Below are 24,111 nucleotides of genomic sequence, written 5' to 3' on the forward strand. Positions count from 1 at the left end.
AGTTCTTGGCACTGAAATAACTACCCATGTATAAGTGTTGTCAATAAAATTGTTAACTGGGTTTGCTGTAATGAAAACAGAAAGAACAACACAAAAATGCTGTTCTTGCTTGTAGTCCATGTTCTTCTGTAGCATAAAGTATTTGTTGTGAAGACTAAACAGATTTTTGAAAAATATGACAATTCTTTGAGTTTCAAACATTCCTTTAGGAAAAAATGGCAAAAGCAAGGCAAATCTTCTCAGAGCGCATCATGGTCACCAGAACTGTTAAAAGTCTCGATGCAGAAATGAATCGCTTGAGAGAGAAGATAAATTCAGAAAGCAGTCGCCGTGGAAACAGAGAAGAAATAATACAGTAAGTCATCTTTACTGTCTAAAACAGTTCAGGTAGGTTGGGAAAGAGAGGGGAAAGAAGAGTTTTCTTACTGACTCACTATGTATTTATGTGTGTTTTTAGTACTTAAGCTATGTATGAAGGTGTGGAAATGTGTTGTACTAATCCTCAGCCAACCAGTACTGAACAGATTTAGGAGTCCTGAAACACCTTCCAGTGATTTTAAGCAGCATCTGTGCTATGTATATGATGTTACCAATAATCAGATACTCTCTTGAAGTATCCCAGTTATGACTACACAAATTTAACTTGCCATTGTTTTGTGATGCATTGAGTATTAAGCATAATTCTAGTTTGAATAACTAATGCACAAGTTAGGCAGTTCCTTGAGGTTTTGACTTCAGTGGATGTCAAGGAAGCACTCCCCTCAGATATTTGTGAACATGGGGAACCCGGTCATTCGTTCTCCTTGGTGAAAGAGTTTATTTTCAAAAGAATTATAAATAGAATTAAGATTTAATTTTTGTCCACATTTTAATTGTCAGCAGTGTCTTACTTGACTCATCAAATGCTTTTAGCTTTAACATAAATCATCACAAGAAAGTTTTCATTTGAATATTTTGATTATCAAAATTATTCTCAGCATTTACAACAATAGCTCAGTTTTAATGTAATGCATATGGCTCCTAACTTTTCTGTTAATTAAAACAGGCAATTTCGTTATGCAAGGGAAAGATACGAGGATGCAAGCAATAAAGTAAAGAATTTGAAGAGATTTATTGCAGTGCTGGATGAAGTAATGACAGAGAGGCTCAAAGTGTATCGTCAATTCTTAAGGTGGGTTTAAGGCTCTGTTCACAACAATCTTTTTAACCTAAGCTTGCTCCCAGTTTCAATGTTACCATGCCTGGCAGTTTAGAGGCAGCCTGGACTGACAGCTGGAAAAGCAGTGTGGTGTATTTTGCTTCAACCCAAAGGCCTCAATTGTGTTGCCTTCATCCAAGGCAGTTGTGTTTGAGTGCTGGTTTTGGTCAGTAAAATACCAGCAACATACATGGACTTGAAATAATCTGGGCTGTTACTCATTTTAATTGATTATAATTAGTGGTGCTGAGCTCCTATAATTTCATTGTGGGCCAAATACTTTTCCTCCGCCCTATGATGAAAAAAATTTGAAGATCCTGATTCAGATTCTGTAATTCGACATCTTCTTCTCCATTAGTGGGTGTACACCCCTTCTGTCTTGCTTCAGTCCCTTAGTATCCTATACCTATCCATGAAGATTTTGTTGTTGCCTTCCTTCAGAAGGACTGGTCTGTTTTCTATTGCAGCACTTTATTATTTCCTTTAACAGAAATTGCAGGATATTTTGATTGTCTCTGCTTTTTGTACTTTTTGATGTGCATTTGGGGGAGGTCCCAGTATGATCGTGACAAATGGTGATTATGAGGAGAATCCCAACCTTTGCAGATAGAAGTACAGATATAATAGTGGGCAAGATTTACCTTCCAAATGCAATGCTTGCTTTTTGGTTCCCACATATGTCACATTGAATCTTAGTCCTAGTGGCCAAGTTTAAGAATGAATTCCACCTTCGGACATGTTAAAGAACCACAGTTCTTTCTTGAAGGAACTGTCGTGTATGGTCTAGGATATGCTAGAATTGAGGGGGAGGGGGGTGGACAGAGAAATTAATACACAATATTCTTTAATTCCCAGAATCTAGTAAAGGCCATGCCAACTTGTTACTTTGCACTCCTGGTACTGAATAGGGAAGCAGTGGAATGTGGTAATTTTCTGTTGAGGCTCTGTAGAAAGCTCCCACTTGTTACAACCCACCCCAGAAGGCGAGGGTAGCCTAGGTTCTTGTTGATAGATCCCTTGGGGCACATTGGAGTGAAACAACACTAAATTGGTGTTTGTCTGTATATATCTCTATATATATATGTAGCATTTATTTTTAGAAAAATTTGGTTGCATGGCAAAAAACGGGTATATAGCCATTTTTGTTGTTGCAATCCATAGTATTATGACAACATAAAAGCATAAAAATATTGCTAAAGAAAATGTATAAGAAAGAGAAGGAAAGGATAAGAACAGGAAGATCACCCAACCCATAGGCTTTACAACAAGATTTGGTTTTTGCAACTTCAGTGTTGGTTGAAGCTGCTGTTACAGACTGGGTCTGTCAGATGGTGAAAGAAATGCCCAGAACACAGACTGTCTTGGGTTTATATTCACCCAGGCTCAGCTGGGAATGTCCAGATACCTCCCCTGGGGTGGGGAGTTTCAGACTGGATGATGTAGTGTTGTGGATCACAGGGCACTTTGGGAGTCTTTGACACCTTCTAGGATGATACAGCTGTCTATGATGTCAGTGCAGTTGAGTCCAGTATGGCCCATCAGCAGAGATTAACCACCTTCAGGCTACTGTGGATGGCCCAGTACTTCTGGCAGGGAAGTAATCACAGCTGAGTTCACCTGAGTAAGGACAAAAAGACAGGACCCGCCTCCAGGATTTGCCTCTTTCCTTACCTCCTTCAACACCAGCTGTAGCCTGAGGTGGGCTGTGCTTGCCCTCTGGGTACTTTGCACATCAGCAGCTTGGCCCCTGAATGTTTGAACCATCAGCATCTGAGTCTCTCTTCCAGTATCACTTGTGGATACATTCTTCTCCCCACACCTGTGTTGGCTGGACAATATTATCCCCTTTATCTTATCTCAGGTTCCCATCACAGTTTGAATTCCTGTTAGTAGGTATACTTGGGCTTTGGTGGTCGAACATGAACAGCTGTTTCTCTGCAATTTGCTACAGTGGGCAAAAGTCCTTTCAGTGATTGTAGGAATGTTTAAAATGTTGACCATTTCAGTCTCTCACACCAATCTGTTAAAATAAAATTTTAGAAAATTCAAAGCTGTACATCTGGATTTCTTACATTCTTACTTTGTGTCAGTGATTCTCTCCAGTATGTTTAATGTCACCCACTTGAGAGCATAATTGATTTTGGGAGAATGTCGTTAGTGGAGCAGGGCTTAATACTTAATGATGTGGGACTGTTGATGAAAACCTGTTGTTGCTTTTTCATGTATTTTTAATCTTGCTGCCCTAATGTTTATTTGCTTGATTTAAGGAGCCTTTCTATGCAATGCAAACTCCATTTTGAGCACCTACTACGTGTTCGAGGTTGCTCTGGAAATATAATTTTTGATCACAAGAATGAGACACTTTCCATAACAGTAAGTTATTTTATATTACTTCAATTACCATAATACATAATGAATTATTATTTGTTTTAGTCTCAGATGCTAGAAATGCATTGCAAATGATAGAATAATTCCCTCTCCAAAATGTGATAGCTTAATTGTAGTGTTACAAATATTCTGATCAAGTAATCAATCATATAAAAGAGTTAGTTATGATTACCAGTAGAAAATTGTGAAGTATAAGGTATAGAAATGTTAGGAGTGTTGTGTTTGAAATATGCAACCACAGGAACCTCACCAAGAAGTTACTGGACTTCCTATGTTTTGGTCAAGACATTATGGAGACCGTCATGCACACCAGTTATGCTGGTTGGAAACCCCCCTACCCTTCCCATCTTGGTTTGAATATCAAGGATTCCAATCAGTGGACCACAGTAGAGACGACCAATGATTGTTTTAGGATAAGAATATTGATGAAGTTATATGACTAACAAAACCAGTCATTGTAAAGGTTAAATTTAAGGAGCAGGCATATTATGCATAGTATGTAAAAGTACTTACGTAACAATGATTCAGAAGAAAAAGTATATAAAAATGGCTGGATTTCATCTGTTGAGCGGAACACATTGGAGGAGTTTCCAAAAGCCTGAACGAAGAAGTGTCTGCTTATTCACATCAAATCAGTGTTGGATAAGTTTCTTTTGTCCTGTTTGGTGACAGTAGGATGTTGTTGAAAACAAGGAAGAACAGAAACATTGCCATTTTAAATGGGCAGGTTGCTAGATTACAAAGAAAAAATGTGGGTTGTTGTTTTATGCCAATAATAAGAACTTAAGTAGTGAGTCATCCTAGTCAGTCTTTCAAAATAACTCACTCCTGTTTCATTGATAGGAAGTTCACCAGTATTTGTGTGATTGTATAGTGGCTCTAGCTGTTATTTGAACAACTTTATGCATGAAAGTTTCGATACGGTTTTTTTCTGTGTACCTTTTAACACACATCCCAAAAAGTTTTGTCATGGATTTATTAGCTTTTTTTCTGTGGGAGACTTCGTTTTAGGGATTAAGAGGAAAAATGTGCAGTGACAACATAAATACATGTTGCAGTCCTAACTAGACAGGTGAAGCATATGTATCTGAAGAACTAAATTCAGTCCATAAAATATCAAGTCATTACTTGACTTTATCAGAATATATTTTTTTTAACAGCTGATGTCTCAGGTATCTCACAGCAAGGATCTGTATTTAGTCAAGGAATGTAAGTTGTAAAAAGAAAACGGTTCCCTGCAAAAAAAGATCCCTCTTCAAAATAATCCTTATTTGCCTGCTTAACTTGTTAAAGGTAATGTAATTAGCAGGGCAAGAAAATGCCCAAGTTGCATGTTACAGAAGGAGTGCCACAAGATGTCATCATAATCAATGTAACCAAATGGCTGTTCACAATGTTTCATGTATTCCACATAAAAAAATCTCTTCCTCCTTTAAAATTCTGCTGTAAATCAATCACCTGCTTTTTTACTGTAGCTGGTAACCACTGGATTTTACTGTAATGTAACTACACTGGTTGACATTTATTAAACATCGTTTAAGAGCTATTGAAAATAGAGATTTGTATAACAAAACACTGACAGAGTCATTCAATCTGTTCAGTGTGTATGACTGTGATAGAGGAAGTTTCAGTCATCCTAGAAATGTGTTACTAAATGGTTAGGAGCCATTGCATTCCGGAATGGCAGTTGCAGTGAAATGCAGAAAATGGTTTTCAAGTGATCTCTATCTGTTCATTTCTAATGTGTTTGCTGTTAGAATTATGATTCTGTTAGTATGGCTTCATCTCAGATATAAAAATCGCTCCAATATTTTTATTTAAAGGTTCAGCCTCGAGAAGAAGAAAAAGCTTCCCGTAGTGATCTGAGATCCCTATCAGGAGGTGAACGTTCCTTCTCCACAGTTTGTTTCATTCTTTCTCTGTGGAACATTTCTGAATCTCCTTTCAGATGCATGGATGAATTTGATGTCTACATGGTATAGTTTAAACTTAAAACTACGTCTCCCATTCTGATGTGTATAAATTAGTGAAATCGTTGGGTTGTTACTTGATTTGCTTAGATTTAAAACCACTGTAGTTACTGTAAAGTATAAAAAGCCCCCAAACCAAAATCAAAATCCCCAAAACAAAATCTGTTAGGGATCTTGTTGACTTTGGTGACTTTTGAAGCTTATTTTGTTTCTGAAGTTGGTATGGAGAAATAGGAGCATTTCTGTTAATTTACATGCTCAAACCTTTGTTCAGCTATTACTGTGTTTGTCAGAGGTTGACTCTGCATATTGCTGTGACAGTCTGGGCTTGGCATGTGCTTTGATTTCTGCCAATTTTGAGATCATTGTGGGGTTTTTTCAGAGCAAATGCAGCAATTGAGTTCACTGTTGCTACTCATTTTATAGAAACAGACTTCAGCTAGTAGCAGTTTCCAAGATGCTGAAATGCAGAATAATGAACAATAAATACTAAGGGTATCTAAAACTGATAAATAATACCTTTGTGTACAGCTTCCCTGTACAGGCCACTAACCCATTCTGAAATTTATTTTCTTTTTTTTTTTAAGATTTATTTCCTACTTATTAATATGCAGGGTGGTACGAGTTTGAGAAAACATTTATTTCTATGAGACAAAGATTTGATACTGGCTTATTTAATTTTGCCTCACTGTCCCTTCCTCATCAATCATTTATTTGCTAGGATTCACCTAAAGGGAACAAAGATAATATAGTTTATATTAAAGAATTGCAAAAAGGACAGTAGGTAGTGAAGGTAGTGAAGCAGTCATTTTTCAGCCGACTTTCAAATCATAGATCCTCTTTTAAAAAAAGTTAGTTGTGAAGAAATTTACCCATCTTTCCTGAAAAGGGTGGATACTCAGAACTGTAGGCCTTGCAAAGAACTTGCATGCCATCTGTTCCATAAATAATTCCACACAATTTGTCTGTCCACCGCAGTGCCAGTAAGTGCAGCCTTATTGTCCACGCGTTCTGTGGTTACTCTTGGCGTAATCACAGATCCCCACCACACGAGGACTCCACGGTGTATTTTTGTGGGAGATCTCTGGTTTCATGAGGAACACTGCACAGCATCAGAACTTTGTTAGTCCTTGCTAATAAAAGCTTCCTGTTGCACATCCTTCTCAGTAAGCCTAATGCGTAAGGTTACATTCAAAATAGCAATAATGATAGTAACAGTAATAATCCTAATAAAAACAAGCTCCATGATATCATAGCAGAGGTTTCATGGAGCCCCTAAATTCTTTCAGGTGATTTTTGAGTCAGGATTTTACAGGAAACATTATTCTGCTAAAATAAGTTCATCTCAGCATACTCAGTAAAGAAGTACTGTATGTACATCAAAGCTGATAGAAAAACACTGTGAGTAGATGAGTGTGTGATTGTTCTGATAGGAGCCTTCCATTGCCCATGTATACTTAAAAGTACAGTTTAAGAATTTCCCAGACTATAATTTGTAGCCTTTAGAATTTAACCCTTATGTTTACCCAGTTTTTCTTAGCTTTTATTAGTATTATTTGGTTATTTTTCTGTAGCTAACCTTGACTGTATAGCAATTAATTCTGGTAGGTTTTCTAGAATCATATTTTCTAGTGTATTTATTGCTGTCAGTATCACTACCTGACAAATGTTTTGTCTTTAGGACATGGTTAACAGAAGAATTGCCATTGACATGATTCTGGAGAGGGCTGACTTTCAGAGGCATCGACAGTTCATTTTGTTCACCCCCCTGACCATGAGGTAATACTGTGTTTTATTTCAGGATACAAGAATTGCAAGGGAGTTCTCTTGCAAGGAGTGTAACTTGAAAAAGTTAAGTACGAGGAGAAAGAAATTCTGCTGTTTGTAGCAGTAGAACATAAACAATTAAGTAGTTAATTACTGATGGTTCTGTGAATTTAAAGGATTTTTTAAATAGGTTTTTTTTTACCCTTGCTTACATTATTGTAATTCAGTGGGATTTGAATCAGTTTATCTGAAATAAAACAACATTTTGAAATGTTTTATTTTGTTAAACAGGAGCTTCTTAGCTTAGAGCCCTGTATGTCCCTTTCCCCTTCCAAATATAACAAAAGACAGAATTTTTTTCTATTAATGCTACAATACTTTCAAGGTGTTTGTCTTTTGAGTTGATTTTATTTTATTGATTTTAATATTGCCAATCTAGAGACTCATAACTTGCACCATTTTTTGAACATTTGATGTAGTGGTTCAAAATTCTTTCAAAACCCCCATATAAATCCTTGGTAGAGCCACTCCCAGCTTAAGGGGACAGTCATGTGTCTAACCTTGTGCAGCCAGCTCCTCTCTATTAACCCAGTAACCAGTGAAGTCTGAAGAGGGTAATTAAAGCAGTCTTCAAAATGAACTTGATTGATTTATTCCTAATTGTCTTCCCTCACTACAGTATATAAAAAGTAGAGTAGTGGTATCTGGTGTTACTTCAGTGGAAATGGTTCTGTGGAGATTTTCTGAAACCGATAAACATACAGGACTTTTTGTATGGCTACTGTTGAAAAATCTAATAATTCAAGTTCAGTTTGGTTTTGTTATATTGTTACATGTTTCATGTTCAGCAAACACTTAATTTAACAAAAATACGGGAGCAACTTCAGGAAAAATCCATTTAGGATAATCAGTGAAGAAGCCTGACTAAATGTGTGCTTAATAACTTTGCTCATTCTTAGTACAATGTGATTGATTACATGTGTGTATAGTGTGTGCTACTTCAGGATCTGTAAGGCAAGTCCTTATTTGTATTCCATCATATGTTCATTTGGAGGTTTTCATAAAAGAACATTTTCTCTAATTAAGGCTGTCTAATTGTTAGAAATCACATGATTGAAATGACTGCTTGTCTTTACCTCAAGCTTTTACTGAAGTCAGGGTCCAGGATCAGTTCAGTGAAGTCCAAACTTCGCCCCATGTTACTGTTTTTTAAGACTGTCAAAGGAAAAAGATGGAGTTATTCAAAGGAAAATATGTAATGTAAAGAATTAAATGGAAATACTAAAATTTGTGGAGAAGAAACACTGTTTAAATGATGCATCCTTTATTTTTAGTTCTCTGCCTATGAGTCCCCATATTCGAATCCTCCGCATGCCAGACCCTCCAAGAGACCAAAGAATATTGAATTTCCAAAATAGGAATAACAGAGATGAAGATCAATAAGTATCTCTGTATGAATATGGTATAATATTGAAGACAAATGTAGAATAATATGTGTAAAATTATTGCTTCCTGATGCTGAAAAAGATGATGATTTGTTAGATAGTCTCAGGAAGATATTTCTGTATTGTTATTAATAATTTTTTAAAGGATTACTGTGTGCACAGAACAAGAATAAGCACAGTTTGGATGAGGAGAAAATTTTGAATGTTCTGTTGATATTTTTAGCTACCAACTATAGAATTTTTTTATCTGTTACTCTGTTTTTTCTTCTTGAAAAATGAAATATATTTTGTATAACTATGAAGTAATATTTTAATAAACCGTTTGAACTAATACTTGTGGTAATGTTTTAGTGTCTCTACACACTTAAATTAGCATTAAGTTAAAAATATCTTCTTCCTAGCTATGCTTTATTTCTTAAATGTGTGCTAATTAATACATGCAGTAAAATGTGTTTCATTTATTTTCCAGTGAAACCACAGTAGCTGAACATGAGAAACTATTAGAACTTATAGTTTCATAATTAGAAAAGGGAAAAATTTATTTGTAGTATGTTATCTTGGTGGGAAAAAAAGTCCTTTCATTCCTTTCCTAAAGAGTATGAGTGTCTTTGGACATGAGCTTACAAAACCTAGCAAGCTGTGTCATTATAAACCTAGTTTCTTAGTTCCAGTAGACTAGTTCTTGCACACTCTTGAGTTCCAAGGTATAGAATATGTCTCTAAATGTTCATTTTATTATGATAAACTAAATAGACACAAGTCTTTCCAATATATGGGAAGGAAGTAGAATAAGAATTTTGGGAAATAATATGGTAACTTTTGTACAGCATTGTAGCCCTGTGTTTTGTTGGGTCTCCCTGCCTTTCCTCCCCTCCCACATCTCCCTGGGACTAGAGCACTTAAACTTGATATATTTAGATATTGCAAGCATTTATTGGGGATAAGAGGGAGAAAGAAGAACCAGATTTTTCAAAGTCCCTCAAATTAACCTTTTTTTCTCTCCTGTTCTTTTTTTCTCCAGGAACTTGAAATTGTTGGCAGCTCTTCAAAAAAAATCATTTTTTAGAGTCCAGCTGCTTTTCTTTTTTGTTGTTGTTTTGGTGGATTTTTTATTGTTGTTTGATGTTACGCAGCTACAAAAGCCATTGAGACTACTCAGAGAAAAACATTCAGCAGTTTCTGCACTTTTTTAGTGAATAGAAGTTCCTCAATAAAACCTTATTACAGTGTAAGTTTTAACTTGACTTTGTACCTTAATTTGTTTTCAGTCACAGCACAGTATTAAACTTCTATGTTTCTTTAAAATATGGAAGCTAGGTAAGAGTTGAAGGAAATACACTTCGTAGAATCATAGAACCATAAAAAATGGTGAGTTGGAAGGGACCCATCAGCTCGATGATGTTCCCAGTTGATCTCTGGCAAGTTGAAGTCCCTCATAAGGAGAACAGCAGTTAAGCTGGAAGTGTCCCTTAGTTCCTCAGAGAACCATTTGTCAGTGTCATCGTCCTGGCCAGGAGGTCTGTAGTAGACTCCTAAGATGACACCTACATTTTTTGTGTGTCCTTTGATTCTTACTTAGAGACTTTCAATGGTGCCATTGCCAGCTGTGGGCTCCATACATTACATCCCTTCCGTGACGTACAATGCTACCCCATTCCACATCTGCCCTGCCCATCCCTCTGAACCTGTAACCGTCCAACAGAGCACTCCAATCGTAGGACTTACCCCACACAGTGTCACTTAGTCAGTGATATCAAATCTCTGGGACTGGGCCAAAGGCTTGAGATGGTCTTGTTTGTTCCTCATGCTGTGTGCATTAGTGTAGAAACATTTTGGGTGTGGTGCTTTGCAGCCAACAAACCTGAAGGAGATGGAGGGATCCCGTTAGTGCTCATTTTCTCAAGTTCTGGCACACCATCCCATTGCTCCCCACTGGTAAGCCTGGTTTTGTCCCTTTCCCCTTTCCAAGCTGGTTTAAAGTTCTGTCAGTGAGCCCTGGTGGCTCCTGTGCTAGTTTCCTCTCTGAGACAGGTGCATCTCATCAGGTGTCTGTAGAGCAGGTGTTGAATAGATCATCCCATGGTAAAAAAACCAATTTTGTTTTTGCTTACATCAGCCTTGGAGCCATGTGTTGACCTGGTGGATCTGCCTATTCCTGTCAATATTATTCCTTGTTACCAAAAGGATTGTGGGAATTGCTACATGTGCTTCTGATCCTTCAACCTTCAACCCAAGGCCCTCAAGTCTCTTTTGATTGCCCTCAGAATTCTCTTTGTTGTTTTGTCGCTGCCACTTAGAACAACCAATAGTGTATGGTAATCAGAGGGCCTTAATAGACTGGAGAGTTTTCCAGTAATGTTTCTTATTTGTGCCCCTGGAAGTCATCAGAATTCCCTGTGAGGTGAGTCTGGTCTGCATATCAGGCCCTCCATTCCCCTTAAAAGGGAGTTTCCTATTACAGCTACCTTTCTTTTCCTGTTAACAGAGGAGGTCTTGATGTGGTGTGCAGGAGGTGTTGCTTTAGGAGGCCCCTCTGTCCCAGAAGGACCTTTGCCCACCTCATCAATTGTCTGGCCTTTTTCCAGAGCCTCATGCCTGTTGTAGAAAGTTCCAGTCCTACTTGTTTTCAGAAGGAGGAGGAACCTCCTCCTGGTATGTGGAGTGACCTGCTTCCAGCCTTTGTCTTGGACAGACCCTTGATTAAAACCCCTTCACTAATTACTGTGCAGGGTTCTGAGTCCACCTGCTTCTCCACTACAATGGAGGTTTGAGACTCCTGAGAATCTTGAGACTGTGGCATCTCTGTAAATAACCTATCTCTTGCTTTTTCACTCAAATACTACGCAGCCTGTTCACTTCCTCCTGTAGCCCCTTCACCTGGACACAGCTCCTCAACCACAGCACACCTTCTGGGGCTGAAGGGATCTTTTTGTGCTCTTCACCAGATGCTGACTCTGTTTGCCTCTATTGGCAGACCTCGGAACACCCAGGGTAACAGGCAGACTCCTGGCAGCTGTGAGGAGGTTACTGACAAAAGAGGACACGGGATTTTTGCTGATGTGTGTGGTGCAAGAAACAGTGGCCACTGACTGAAGTGGGGAGGTTCTGGCTGAGTTAACCAGGAGGAGGGATTGTTCATGATGAAGATAAGAGGCATTTGAGCATGTTATGCAAACAGGCTGTAAAATCTGTGTCCTTGGAAGTTTTTGGAGTCTATTGAATAGACTCCTGCATCTCCTTCAAGCAGGAAGCTGGGCAAGAGATCTAGGAAGTTCCTTACCAACATGAACAATTCTATAATCCTGTAATTCAAGGTACTTACACCTTTAGACTTATGTGAAGATACTGGGGGGCACCTTGTAAATTGCATACTTGGCAAAACTTGTCTGGAACCAGCAGGTCAAGGGACGTGATTCTACCACTCTGCAGTTGTGAGATCCCAGCTGGAGTACTGCATCCATGTCTGGTGTCCTCAGCGTAGCAAGTGCATGGACCTGTTGGAGCAGGTTCAGAGGAGGCCACAAAGATGCTCCAAGGGCTGGAGCACCTCTGCTGTGGAGACAAACTGAGAGTTGTGTCTGTTGAGCCTGGAGAAGGCTCCAGAAAGACCTCATAGCACCTTCCAGTACTTAAAGGAGCTACAAGAGAGCTGAAGGGGGACATTCTGCAAGGTTTGGTGTGACAGGACAAGGATGAGCAACTTTAAACTGACAGATAATAGATTTAGATTAGATATTAGGAATAAATTCTTTATTGTGAAGGTGATGAGATGCTGGAATAGGTTGCCCAAAGAAGTTATGGACATCCCATCTCTGGAAGTGCTCAAGATCAGGCGGGATGGGGCCCTGGGCAACCTGTTTTAGTAGAAGGTGTCCCTGCAGGGGGGCTGGAACTGGATCATCTTTAAGGTCCCTTCCAACCTAAACCATTCTTTGATTCTAGGACATGATCATGAGCCACATGTTTAGCTTGACTTGATTTTATGATGAATTTGGAGTATTTTTCAGACAGATGATAGAATGGCATTGCATTATTTATCCTGATTTTCTTCAGCATCCAAAAAAAAAAAAAAAGCAAGAGTGCAGAGGCAGTAAAGAGTAAAGCATTTATCCTCATTAGTACTTCTATAATGAGTTGTGTGGAGAAAAAAGCTTAAGGAAAATTAGTGCATTCCTACTGAGCTAACACTTCAGCTTTCTCCCAAGGTTTTACAGACCTACTTGAAATACTGGAGGAGGTGGCAACAATTCTGGTCTTTGGTTCAAATCAGTACATTGTATCTAATCTACCCTGTACTTGATGAGGATATGTTCCTGACTGTATAATTATTGTAAGCATATTTTCATGGTGGAGGATTAATTCTGAATAAGCAATTACTGAAGCCCTTGCATGGATGCACTTATTTTTGCAGTGATCCTACTAAGGTCTCAAAACTATCATATGCCTGGTTCTTTTAATATAGAGTTTGCTATAGGGGCTGTCTAGAGAGAAGATTGCAGTGCTGACATAAAGTTTTTGAATTTGACTGTGTTTGAGTTGTCAGCCATTTTGGATGGCAGTGTATTGCTTAATGCTGCACTGAAGTAAATGGAGCCTGTCCAGCCTGTCCATAACTTCAAGGTTCAGGGAAACATCGAATGAGGTATTGCTTCTCATACATGTAAACCAGAGGCAGCAAATCTGAGAAGTATTCATTGTGGGCATATCATTCTCAGAAGTATGTAATTTCTAGAATGTGTGCTTTAAGTTACGGCCAAATGCATGAATTATATCCCTCCCTAATTTGCTAAGACCTGTGTAGTCTAAGTAGAATTCTGGTATTAGAAAATGCAGTTGATATTTCTGCTTTTGCTGTTTGTTTGGAATACGAAGCAAAAATGAGAGGATGGCTGTGGTTGTGGCAGCAATTGATTCTATGATCCTCCCCACAACAGCTCTTAGCAAACTGTGTAAAACTGTTTTTTGTTGCTTGTTTTCTTTTCCCTTTAATTTTAAGATGAGCTTCACTTTTTAAATTTGAAAATACAGAGAATGATTTGGTTTGTGTCATGTTTTATTGTTTGATTTTTAGCTATTAAAAGTACGGTCTCATTTCTTCATAAGGTAAGAAAGAAATATCAAACATGCAATTGTAGGATGTTCAGATTGCTTTTTTTTTTTTTTTAAATCCAGCAAGCAACTAACTGTTTAAAGCGTCAGGGAAATGGGGCATAGGAAAGTTTTATCTGCAATTTCTGCAGTCTGATAGTTCTTCAGTCTTTCCCAAGGGTGTGTAGAACTTGTCACAGGATAGAGAGAAACTTGATTTGGGCACATAGAATTGTGGAGGAAGTTGATTCTCCTCACTATCCCTCCTTTATCATCATACTTCATGCTTAATTTATCAGTAGTGATTTTTAACAACGTGTCTGTTTATATTAAACACAGAGTAGTTTAGTGTCATATGGTAAGAGGAAAGTCTCTTACTTCAGGAGGGAAATACACTTAAAAACCAGGTTTAGGCCAAGAAAATAAGCTGTATTTGACCTGCACAGCTTAAAAAGCAGCACGGGTCTAGTAGGTGTGCTGGTAAATCTTAGCAATAGCATCTTACAGCATCAACAGCTGCTCCATCCCTAAATACAAGAACTACAACTTTTGGTTTTGTATAATATGACTCTTCTAGTGAGTGAGTGCAAAGTAGTTTTTTTCTTCATGCTTCAATAATGAAATACATATTTCCCAGTGTACAGTGAAAGATAATTAAAGAGATTTAACTTTTTTTTTTTTTTATTACCATGCTGAAGACATGAAATAAGAATTAGGGGAAAAGGTCAAATGTTATAAATTTATTTTGTGACATATATATTGCAACCTCTGTGGAAGCTTTTGAAAATTCTGGCAAAGATCAATACACTTCCAATAAAACCTTTAAACTTGCAATAAAACAATATTTTAAACATTATATATATATATATTTATATATATTCTTAATTAAAGGGTTAATTTTATCAGGATTTTCTTTTTTTTAATATACTGCATTCCTCTGACATAGCTCTTTCCAGATTGAAGGGATGCAAATGAGGTAAGAATTAAGGCAAACCTAAAAGGCATGCAAATGAAGTACATTTATATCCACTGACAATACAAGCACGTGTGGATCAGACTCGGGAGCCGAGGAGCTCTTCACTTCTGTCTGTCCAGTACTACTTTACAGCAGAATGGTGACATGATTTATAATAAACAGTTAACATTACCATGGGAATTCAGTGTCACTAACATTACTCAGTCTAGGAGACACAGAGCTAGCATCAGTAAAACATGAACAATAAATAATATAATTCACTGCAGCACAGGCCTGCTGCACAGGCTTCAGAGGAAGAGGATTGTTATGAAATGACATTGCACACATCACGTTGTGGCAGTTTATTTTTATAATATATACTTTTAAAATTCTTTAGCAAATGACATTCTCATGCACACAAGTGTTTCAAACACAAGAAGCAAGTCCATTTATAGGTAGTCCAAGCAAATTTTTGTGTGTGTGGAAATAGCTGCAAACTGAATGGAACATTAAACTTCTGTGCAGTCTATGACGCGTCGTACATCAGCTCATTTTTGAATGTCACACTGCAGGAGTAATACAATGGACGGATCACTCTTTGCAGCTTCTTTGAACTCATCCAGTGTGATCTGATCGTCTTTGTTCTTATCCATCTTACTGAAGATCTTGTCTACCCGCTGTTCAGGCGTCAGACCATCCTCGTTCATTTTCATCATTATCACAGTGCCCACCATTTTGTAGATGGCCTTTGGAAAGAAACCAAATGGAAAATTCAGCATGAAATTCAATCTAATTTTTTTATGTGATATTCTAACAACAAAATGATTGCAAAGATTTTTTTGGTTGGGTTTTTTTTGGGTTTTTTTTCAAAATCCAGTGTCCAGAGACTTAAAACAACGAGGAATATATTTTACTTTGTTTAGATGTAGGTTTATTTTGCTTACATTTTGCAGCCCAGAATGAATTTCTTTGTCTTCCTGTAAAACTCTTGTGACTTACTCTCTCGATCAATTGTTTAGTTGAAATATTTCACATAAATTCTGAATAATTAATTTTAGAAGTCATCACCTTTAAATAGGTTTCTGTGTGTACATGTGGGCACAATCTGATGTTAACTACTGTGTCAAGTTGCCAGCAGATGATGAAGGAGGTGAACTTTATCCTTCCTCTTATATGTTGTGGTCATCTTAAAGCCCATCTGTGAGAGCACACTTAAAATAGTGTGTTGTTATCCCTGTAAATTTCTGTAATCATCTGAAGTTAATCTCCAGTAAGGCTTCAGCGACTTGAGCTACAGTCCAGTAATTTCATGGGTGTCAAATGACTTTGAGATTGGCTTTGTAAATCCTGTGCCAGGCTGTTCTTATGGTTAATCCATTCATCAGGGAAAAAAAAAAATCTCTGGATATTTAAAAGCTTATATGCACATATGTACTCTTTGCAATTCTCCAAGATTACATCTATTAACATGTTAGTGTGCTTGTACCACTTGGGCACCTGTCAGTGCAGGATTAATGTGTGCAATGTGCATTTAATGTACTGTACAGCCTCTGGTGAGCCTAAAATCTCAACTCTGTGTGAAGAAGGAATCAAATTTTATTAATGTTGTGATGTTTTTGAATGTCATATGGATCTCACCTCTATAATTTCCAGCATTTCCACTCTTGTAATTTTACCATCACCATCCAAGTCGTACATGTTGAAGGCCCAGTTCAGCTTTTGCTCAAAACTGCCTCGTGAGGTGATGGACAGGGCACAAATGAACTCTCTGAAGTCGATAGTCCCATCTCCGTTTTTATCAAAGGTTCGGAAGGCATGCTGGGCAAACTTAGAAGCATCTCCATATGGAAAGAACTGCAAAATAAAATAATATATAGAACTGTGTAAATGCAAAGGAGAGAGCTGTATACCTGCCTGCAAAACACCAAAGTGAGACATTTATGAAGAGTGGCTGATGAGCTTTGTGGGAAACTGAGGATCTGCAGTGTAAGGTTCCCTAACAGTTACACTGGAATAATTATTAAAAACTTATTTCTACAAAAATCTCTCAGGTTTCCACAAGCCATAACAGAAATATATATAAAGCTGCTTGAAAGCGAAATTAACTAGGTGAATCTTAAGTTGGTTGTAAATGGCAGATTGTGTGTAATGTTCTCTGACTATGAAATACAGCAGCCAGGGTGCATTCTAAGAGAATTTTAACTAGCCCTTGACATGTTGCAACCAAGTGTATGTGTGGGATTGTTGTTATATAACTTCATTTATTTAAAAAAAAAAAAAAAAAGCCACACATAACATAAAAACCCCTTATGAACATATGTTCTGTTCTGCCAACCAACACTCAAGTACATGAGAAGAGAGACTCAGTTAAACGATACAGTGCAATGCTTTTCATGTTTAATATCCATTAGCAGTGAACACTAACTGACTGTAGCTTCACAAAATATTTGAAATGACCATAACATGTAGGTTTTCAGCTGATATATTTTCCCCTCAGGAAGTATATGGTTTAAGACATTTGAGCCGGTAGTTGTTCTTTCTGTGGGCCAGGCTCAAGAAAACACACCCCTAAAGAAAGGGGGTTTTAAACCAGTGCTGAAGTCCTATTGCAGTGCCGGGACCATACACAAACAATGTTTGTTTCTATATTCCCAGCAAAACTTCATGGAGGTTTTCCTGCTCCTAAAATATAAACATGTGTTACTCCTCATGGGAGAGCCAGCTTATTTTGTGCTTTTAAAAATTCCAATTCTTAGTAAGTACTGCATTTATAATGTAAGTTTGAAGGAAGGTCTTCAGTGGCAGCTTAAGTGGGGCTGCATTTTACAATTTTCCATTTCCCCATCCAGAGCTGTGTCTTGGCTTTAAAATGCAAAACTGAGAGCTCAGCCAGCTGCTTGCACTATGTGGCTTTGTGGGTCATGTCAGGAGCCACTGCTGTGTTGCCCACAGGGGTCCCAACCTGAAAGTGTTCTTTCAACTTTCTGTTTTCCTTGATACCAGCTTTTCAGACACCATTGTAGATAGCATTTGCGTTGCTGAATAGGACTGCTAGAATTGCTTCTCTGGCTCAGTAGCATTACAGTCATTGCAAAATCCTCCTTTTCACCCCAAAAGAGAGAGCAGGGTTAAATTTTGCCCAACTCCATCCATTCACAATATTTCCGTTGTTAATTACTCCTAAAGGGGTACAAATTGCTGTATTATCCCAGAAGTGGTATCAAATATGCCTGTCTCACTTCCCAAGTACCTTTTTGGGAAGATATTTGAATATGCTGTGGAGGCATCAAGTGAGCAGGATGCCGCACCCACTCCAATGGTAATTTATTCAGGTTAATATCTCTGTTGAAGTTGTGATTTTCTCACTTGGCTTTGTAAGGGTGAGCATCTGCCCACTGCTTCTACACCCCTTCTCCAATAGCTGAAAGAGCATTTGGTATTGTCTCCTCCTGAAAATGTAACCTCTGTGCCTGTACTCAACCCTAGTCCTGTTTCTGTTTTAATAATCAAAACTGATGGAGCTGTAAATACCTCGAGATACTGCTGCAGCCTTCTGTACTTTCTGCTCTTTGGTCTTTAAATATGATCATGATTGGGCTCATCAACAGATACAAAGATATTTGGGTTCTCTGATACAACTCAGGATTGCAGTGACTGCAGTTACCAGACTTTGCTCAATTGTTCTTCTAGTGACAGCCTCAACTTTTTGTCAAAGCAAAGAGAGCTCCCTCCATGGGAAGACTCCTTGGGCTCACAGCCCTGCATTCAGGGTCAGAACAAAGATTGTGAATGTTATCCAAAACTTGAATGTTATTTGCATGTTATCAAAAATCCTCACTGCTTCCTCTTCTCCGTGATTTACCTCCCCCTCCAACTCGTGTACCAGCTGCAAATGTTAACATAGGTGATATTTAATTTTATGTGTATGTATAAATCAATGTACACTTCTCCAATCCACTGCTGAGAGGTTAAGAAATGGCTCTCATGGCCTGTATTTCACCATGAATTCCATGTCCCCCACCTTTTATTCTTGAGAGTCTGCTGGCTGTTCAAAGCTGAAAGGACAAATCTTTTGCTTTTTAAATCGGTGCTGATGACTATCCTGTGATGTACGTGTTACAGAATGAAACACTTCAAAATTTTACGGTCTTCCAAGTATTTTTGCTTGGAGCTGACTGTTGCTGAGGATGCTGCCTGATCTCTGCTCCTATGACTGTCACTCTACAGTCTCTGTAAAAGAAAGGTAAATAGCTGGAGGGAACTGGGACTCTTCTTTTCACTGCCCATAAAGCCAAAACACAGGTGAATGGTGCAAACATACTGGTGAGACCAAAGAACTAAATTACAATGAAAAAGCACACCTACCCAAAAAGGGAAGAAGTGTCAGACACCCAAAAACATGTAAGAGTCCAAAAACAAAGAGGGGAATTGGGATGGGTTAGTGGCTGGAGATGATGAAGACCATTTTTAAGTTATTCTGGAACATATTTTTTGGTCTCCCACTGGAGAAGCATCAGCAAGCTGTGACTACCTCTTTGCTGGTCACACCATTAGCCTCATGTAGCAGGGAAAAAAATATCCTTCTAATTTTTTTATCACAGACAAGTCCATGATTTTTTCTCTTCTGAGGTGAAGAAGACAGTGGCACTGCTCAGAGCTAAGCCTTGGCCTTTACAGCCTCGTACGGAACTGTTACCTTTTCTTAAATTTTTTTTTTCTATTTGTCTTTCTGTAGGGAGCAAAAGCAGTAAAAGGTCATTTAGGGACTGAAGGCACTGTTTTCCAGTCTGTACCTGCTGATTTGTATTATTTTTAGCTCAGAACAACTCAAAAACATTGTCAAAACTTGTTTAAGAACCTACTTGAAGATTTCCATTGGCCTGTTTTGAAACTATTAATAAATAAGACATGAAGTAAAAGAAAACTAAAACAATTACAGAGCAAAAGAAGCCAGCTCTGGTAAAACATTTTTTGACTATTGAAATACAGTGAGGCCTTAGCCAAGTATAAAGGCACAGGCTTTAACTACTTTCAGAGTAGTCTAAGCCAAGTGGTGTAACAAAGTGGCAATGGGAGACAGGGATCTCTGGAAGACAAACACCCACTTTTTGTCAGAGGGAATATGAGGAGGGTGGTTTAGTCTGCCTCTGGCATGAGCTCAGTGAATATTTCAGAAAAAAGTAAAGAAACACAACTGGGATTTTCAGGTACGCCTTCAGCCTTCAGTGTTCTCTGCAAACCCTTGACCAGGTGATCAACCTACATATGAAAGCAACAACCTACCACTGAAAAGGACACTCTATGCACCAGCATTGTCTCCTGATTTACCCTTTTCATCTAAAAATCAAGACAAAATATACCAGCCAGTTCCATGGGTGACCCAACACTGTTCATTCCTTTGTTTCTGCTTCTCTAGTCTCATCTAGTGAAAGGTCTCTCTGGTCTAGAGAAAGGCATACCTGCCCAATCCAGGAGGTTGGAACTAGATGATCTTTAAGGTCCCTTTCAACCCAAACCATTCTAGGATTCATCTCTTGCTTGGTCTGTGTATTTTCTAACCAGTTAGATCAATATGCTGGGGTGTGGACAAAATGTTATCTCTGCAGTCAGCTGCCAATTAGGAAATGAAAAAGGAAGATTAAAAAAATTCCCTTAATCTGCTTCTAAATTTTGTATGAGAGGATTATCATTCAAGCAATCCTGGAATCAGAATATCTAGCGAATAACACCTACAAATTGTACATAATCCTCGGAGAAACTGGTCAAATACCTGGAAATATTTATCTACTTGGCTGCAGCTGCTTTAGCCTCTTTGAAGTGACGCTGTTCACAGGCAACTCAGTGATCAATTAATTCAGATCATCTTTGGGAGGGAATTATTGCAAAAGCATAAAGCATATGCTAAAGCATATGGCTAAAACTTTACCATATGGCTAAAACATAAAGAAAAAAATGCAAAATCAACTTCCCCAAAATTCCCCAGTGATTGGGAGGGGTTGGGAAACAAAAGATCTCTCCATCCAGCCCCATAGGATGGGGTGGAGTGAACCTATAGACTGGCCTGAGTGGTGCTTTGTTTTCCATATGATATTTTATCATGGGATATTGAGATGCATTTCTATTAAAACAGAAATTCTGCTATAAAATAGAGAAAAGCAGAATTACACTAGTGTACAGAAAGCAGGGCACACTGCCTACACATGCCCAGGTGACAACTTGGTCACTGATGTAAGGTCACAGCTTCCAGAGCTGGGATGGGAGCTGGAGCACAGAACACGAAGTGGGAAAGCAGAAGATGGCACAGGGCTTCTTAATCTCAGGCTTGGAGAAGAGGGAAGAAGCAGCTGCTGATTCCCCTGTCAGAGGAGATGCCCCCTTTGGGGCTCAGCACTACCAGCTCCTGAAGGAGAGAAGGGAATGAGGGGGCACAGCCAGTGCAAGAAGCAGCACAAGCGTTGTCAAGGGGCAGCAAATAAAAACAAGCCAAGCATTAAACAATTGATGCTGTTAGGCTTTAGGAAGGATTTACTTACCCTTCTTACCTGCTTTATTAGGGTTTTATTTTATAAGTCTGCTAGGCATCCAGGTTAAGTTTGTCAATGGAGAACATGAGCACTTTGAGAATAAGAATGTTTGGCTGCTTTTGGAAGCTCAGACAGGTATTTTTTAACAGCAAACTCTTAAAGTTGAACCCAGATGCTGATAGCTGCTAGTCTAGCCTGGTCTTACAGCTCCTCAGAACCAAGGTCACTGGGGAGGATGCCTGTGATGATGGGGAGCAAGTTGCTCCTTGATTTTCCAAGAAGATGAAGTTCTGGGTTCCTGCCAGCAGCACAAACACAGAAGTTGATGGGATAAGAAAAAAGATTACTCTTTAGTTGTCTCCTTTAGAAATAAAATAATTGAAAGTTACTACAATGCATTGTACTCTTGTACTTCATATGTTATGGCATGAGAAGGAGAAGAGGTGTCCAGGCTGTGACTGTCAGGACCTGTCAGGAAGGCTGTGCCACTCTGGTACCAGGGTGACCTGCAGGGCTGTAGCCTGTCCCTGCCACCACCTCTTTGTTAAAAAATGAAAACTAATGTAACAAGGACATAACCAGGGCAGCACAAAAACACACAGCCACGCATCTGTCCTTGTTCTGGAAGAGATCTGACTGCTGCACTCTCCAGCACATCTGCAGTGTAAGGTAGAAATAGCCCACATAGGAAACTGCCTCCAGCCGCCTGGCTTCAGCCTGCCAGAGGGTCCCAAGGAGTGGGCACCATCCACAGATGTGGGTCTGTAGGTCTAGCAGCAGCTGAGCCACGGGGCTGAGTCTGTGGAGAAGATAACCTTGTGAACTACCAAAGACCAGTCTAAATGTCTCTTTGGATCCAGGACTTGGGTCTCAATGTGTAAATCTGTGAGCTGTCCCCACCTCAGAGGTGCACTGGGAGGATAAATACAGAAGCTTTGTGATAATTTCAGATGCTGCAGCAGTGGAAGTCACAGAGCTGGCAAGAACTGGGGAGAGCTGCCAAACCTCATGGATGTTTGCTCATGTCTCTGCTCAGCAGCTTTAATGCTGTGAACACGTGTGCATGCAGAGACACATGGGGAGGCTTATAAACAGCTTAGTTCTTTACATAAAGAAAAAGTATTTAGATGAGGCAAGAAATGTAAATTCTTCTGTTCACCTGTAAAATTCACAACTTGTACAGGCTGAAGTGGGATCAGCAAAGAGTTTGTGTCTCACCCAGACCTCCAAACACTGCAACTAGCCCTTACATTATGGTTAATGACTAAACTGCTCTGTCCTGCAGGTGTTTCTAAACACCATAGAAATGCTAATTTGAAGAACATGGAGAAGTAATATTTGAGAATTTAGGAGCTGACCATGAATTATCAATACCAGTTCCTGGCAATTGCATGAGGCATGAATTAAGAGACCAGAGAACAAGCACAACCACAGACTAAGATAAATGGAGACTAAAAATCAAGAATAAACCAAGAGATTGGAGGAAGATGGATAGGAAAATAGAATCCATGCTTCTTCTTCACAAACACCCATCTGGCAGAGTCTACCTCTAAAAAAACATTCAACTTGAAAAGTTAATCTTTATATTCACATTTGTGGGGAATTAGTCATTAACTAGCAGGAAATGAATCGATTTTCAATCCCAGCTTTTCTCTGATTAGATTTGGACAATAAGGAACTTAATTGAGCTGTGGTAGTGCTATAGGTCAATACACTAGCAGCTCAGCTATTACACAGTGCTAACAATAATAAAAAAAAAAATCAGGGAGAGTTCATGTCAAAACAATTAGTATTGCTAGTGCTTAACGCCACAACTATCACTGATTAAATGTTATTTCTCTTTGATCTTCCTTAACTGAGCAGCAGCACTGGAACACTTTATTTATTTTCAGTTTGGCACAGTCTTCCACTACCCCAAGGTCAGCGACAGCACAGGGCTATCAGGATCCTGCTGTATTGTGGCTATGTCCCAGCCTAATTACAGCTTCCTTTTCCTTGACACTGTGTTATCTCTCTAGGAATCTGGGAACATACCAAATGCAGAATACACTGGGATGTTTCCTTGGTTTTTTTCCCCTCCTTTTTTTTCTTGCTCTAGTAAAGATCATCTGACTTCTTCTCATTTCTGAAAGAGACTTTATTTTCCCATTGAGTTTTAGTTCCCAAGGTTCAGAGTATTAACTTGAATGCTATGCCTGCTGTGTTGTGAAGCCCTTAGTGCAAATTTCCCAAAAGAACAGGACTACAGAAGCATCAGTAAGTGCCATTTCCAGCCAAAAAGGGATTTGAAACACGAGTCACTAAAGTCTGAGACAACCATCTCATGAATATACAGATGGAACTGCAGAAAAAATACTTGTGCCTGAAATATCTGATTGTCTCATATACTTATGTAATGTGTACTCCTAAAATTCATCTACATATGGAGTTGTTATAGCCCGGTACTTCAGAAAGGAAAATGCAGAAAGAGAAGGAAAATGGCTGTAGCTGGGCCTTTCAGAGAACTGATACTTCCCAAAAGGGAGGAGAGGTAAGGGAATGGAACGGACCCCGAAGTCAAAGGGGAGAGTTGGGAAGGATGGCAGCAATAGTGGCAGTAGTTGATATAATAGAGAAGAGGCAGGTGGGCAACATCTTGGTGTGGTCATTTTTTCCCTGCTGTCCCTAGGTATATCCTATTGACTTTTATTTTCAGTGCTGAGTTTGAAAGCAATCCAGCAGCTCACAGAGGAGCTGTACTGAAATGAGGTTTTGAATCATTTAAAATCAGGCCTGC

The 24,111-nt window shown here is 38.8% G+C and overlaps 2 protein-coding genes across 5 annotated transcripts in view; one reads left to right on the top strand and one right to left on the bottom strand.

Annotated features, from left to right (window-relative positions):
- Positions 1–9,099, top strand: part of SMC6 (structural maintenance of chromosomes 6) — a 39,997-nt gene extending 30,898 nt beyond the window's left edge. For all 3 annotated transcript variants that reach the window (XM_032104109.1, XM_032104111.1, XM_032104110.1), the window contains exons 23-28: positions 210–355; positions 1,046–1,171; positions 3,466–3,571; positions 5,410–5,562; positions 7,238–7,335; positions 8,658–9,099. In XM_032104109.1, the coding sequence (XP_031960000.1) occupies positions 210–355; positions 1,046–1,171; positions 3,466–3,571; positions 5,410–5,562; positions 7,238–7,335; positions 8,658–8,766 (738 nt within the window). In that variant the 3' untranslated portion in view covers positions 8,767–9,099. The remainder of the gene's footprint in view (positions 1–209; positions 356–1,045; positions 1,172–3,465; positions 3,572–5,409; positions 5,563–7,237; positions 7,336–8,657) is intronic.
- Positions 9,100–14,515: 5,416 nt separating this feature from the next.
- Positions 14,516–24,111, bottom strand: part of VSNL1 (visinin like 1) — an 86,936-nt gene continuing 77,340 nt past the window's right edge. For both annotated transcript variants that reach the window (XM_032104117.1, XM_032104118.1), the window contains exons 3-4: positions 16,450–16,665; positions 14,516–15,557 (exon numbers count right to left, since the gene is read on the bottom strand). In XM_032104117.1, coding sequence (XP_031960008.1) covers positions 15,360–15,557; positions 16,450–16,665 — 414 coding nt within the window. In that variant the 3' untranslated portion in view covers positions 14,516–15,359. The remainder of the gene's footprint in view (positions 15,558–16,449; positions 16,666–24,111) is intronic.

Source organism: Corvus moneduloides, chromosome 3, assembly GCF_009650955.1.
Source record: "Corvus moneduloides isolate bCorMon1 chromosome 3, bCorMon1.pri, whole genome shotgun sequence".
In the NCBI taxonomy this organism is placed as follows: Eukaryota; Metazoa; Chordata; class Aves; order Passeriformes; family Corvidae; genus Corvus; species Corvus moneduloides.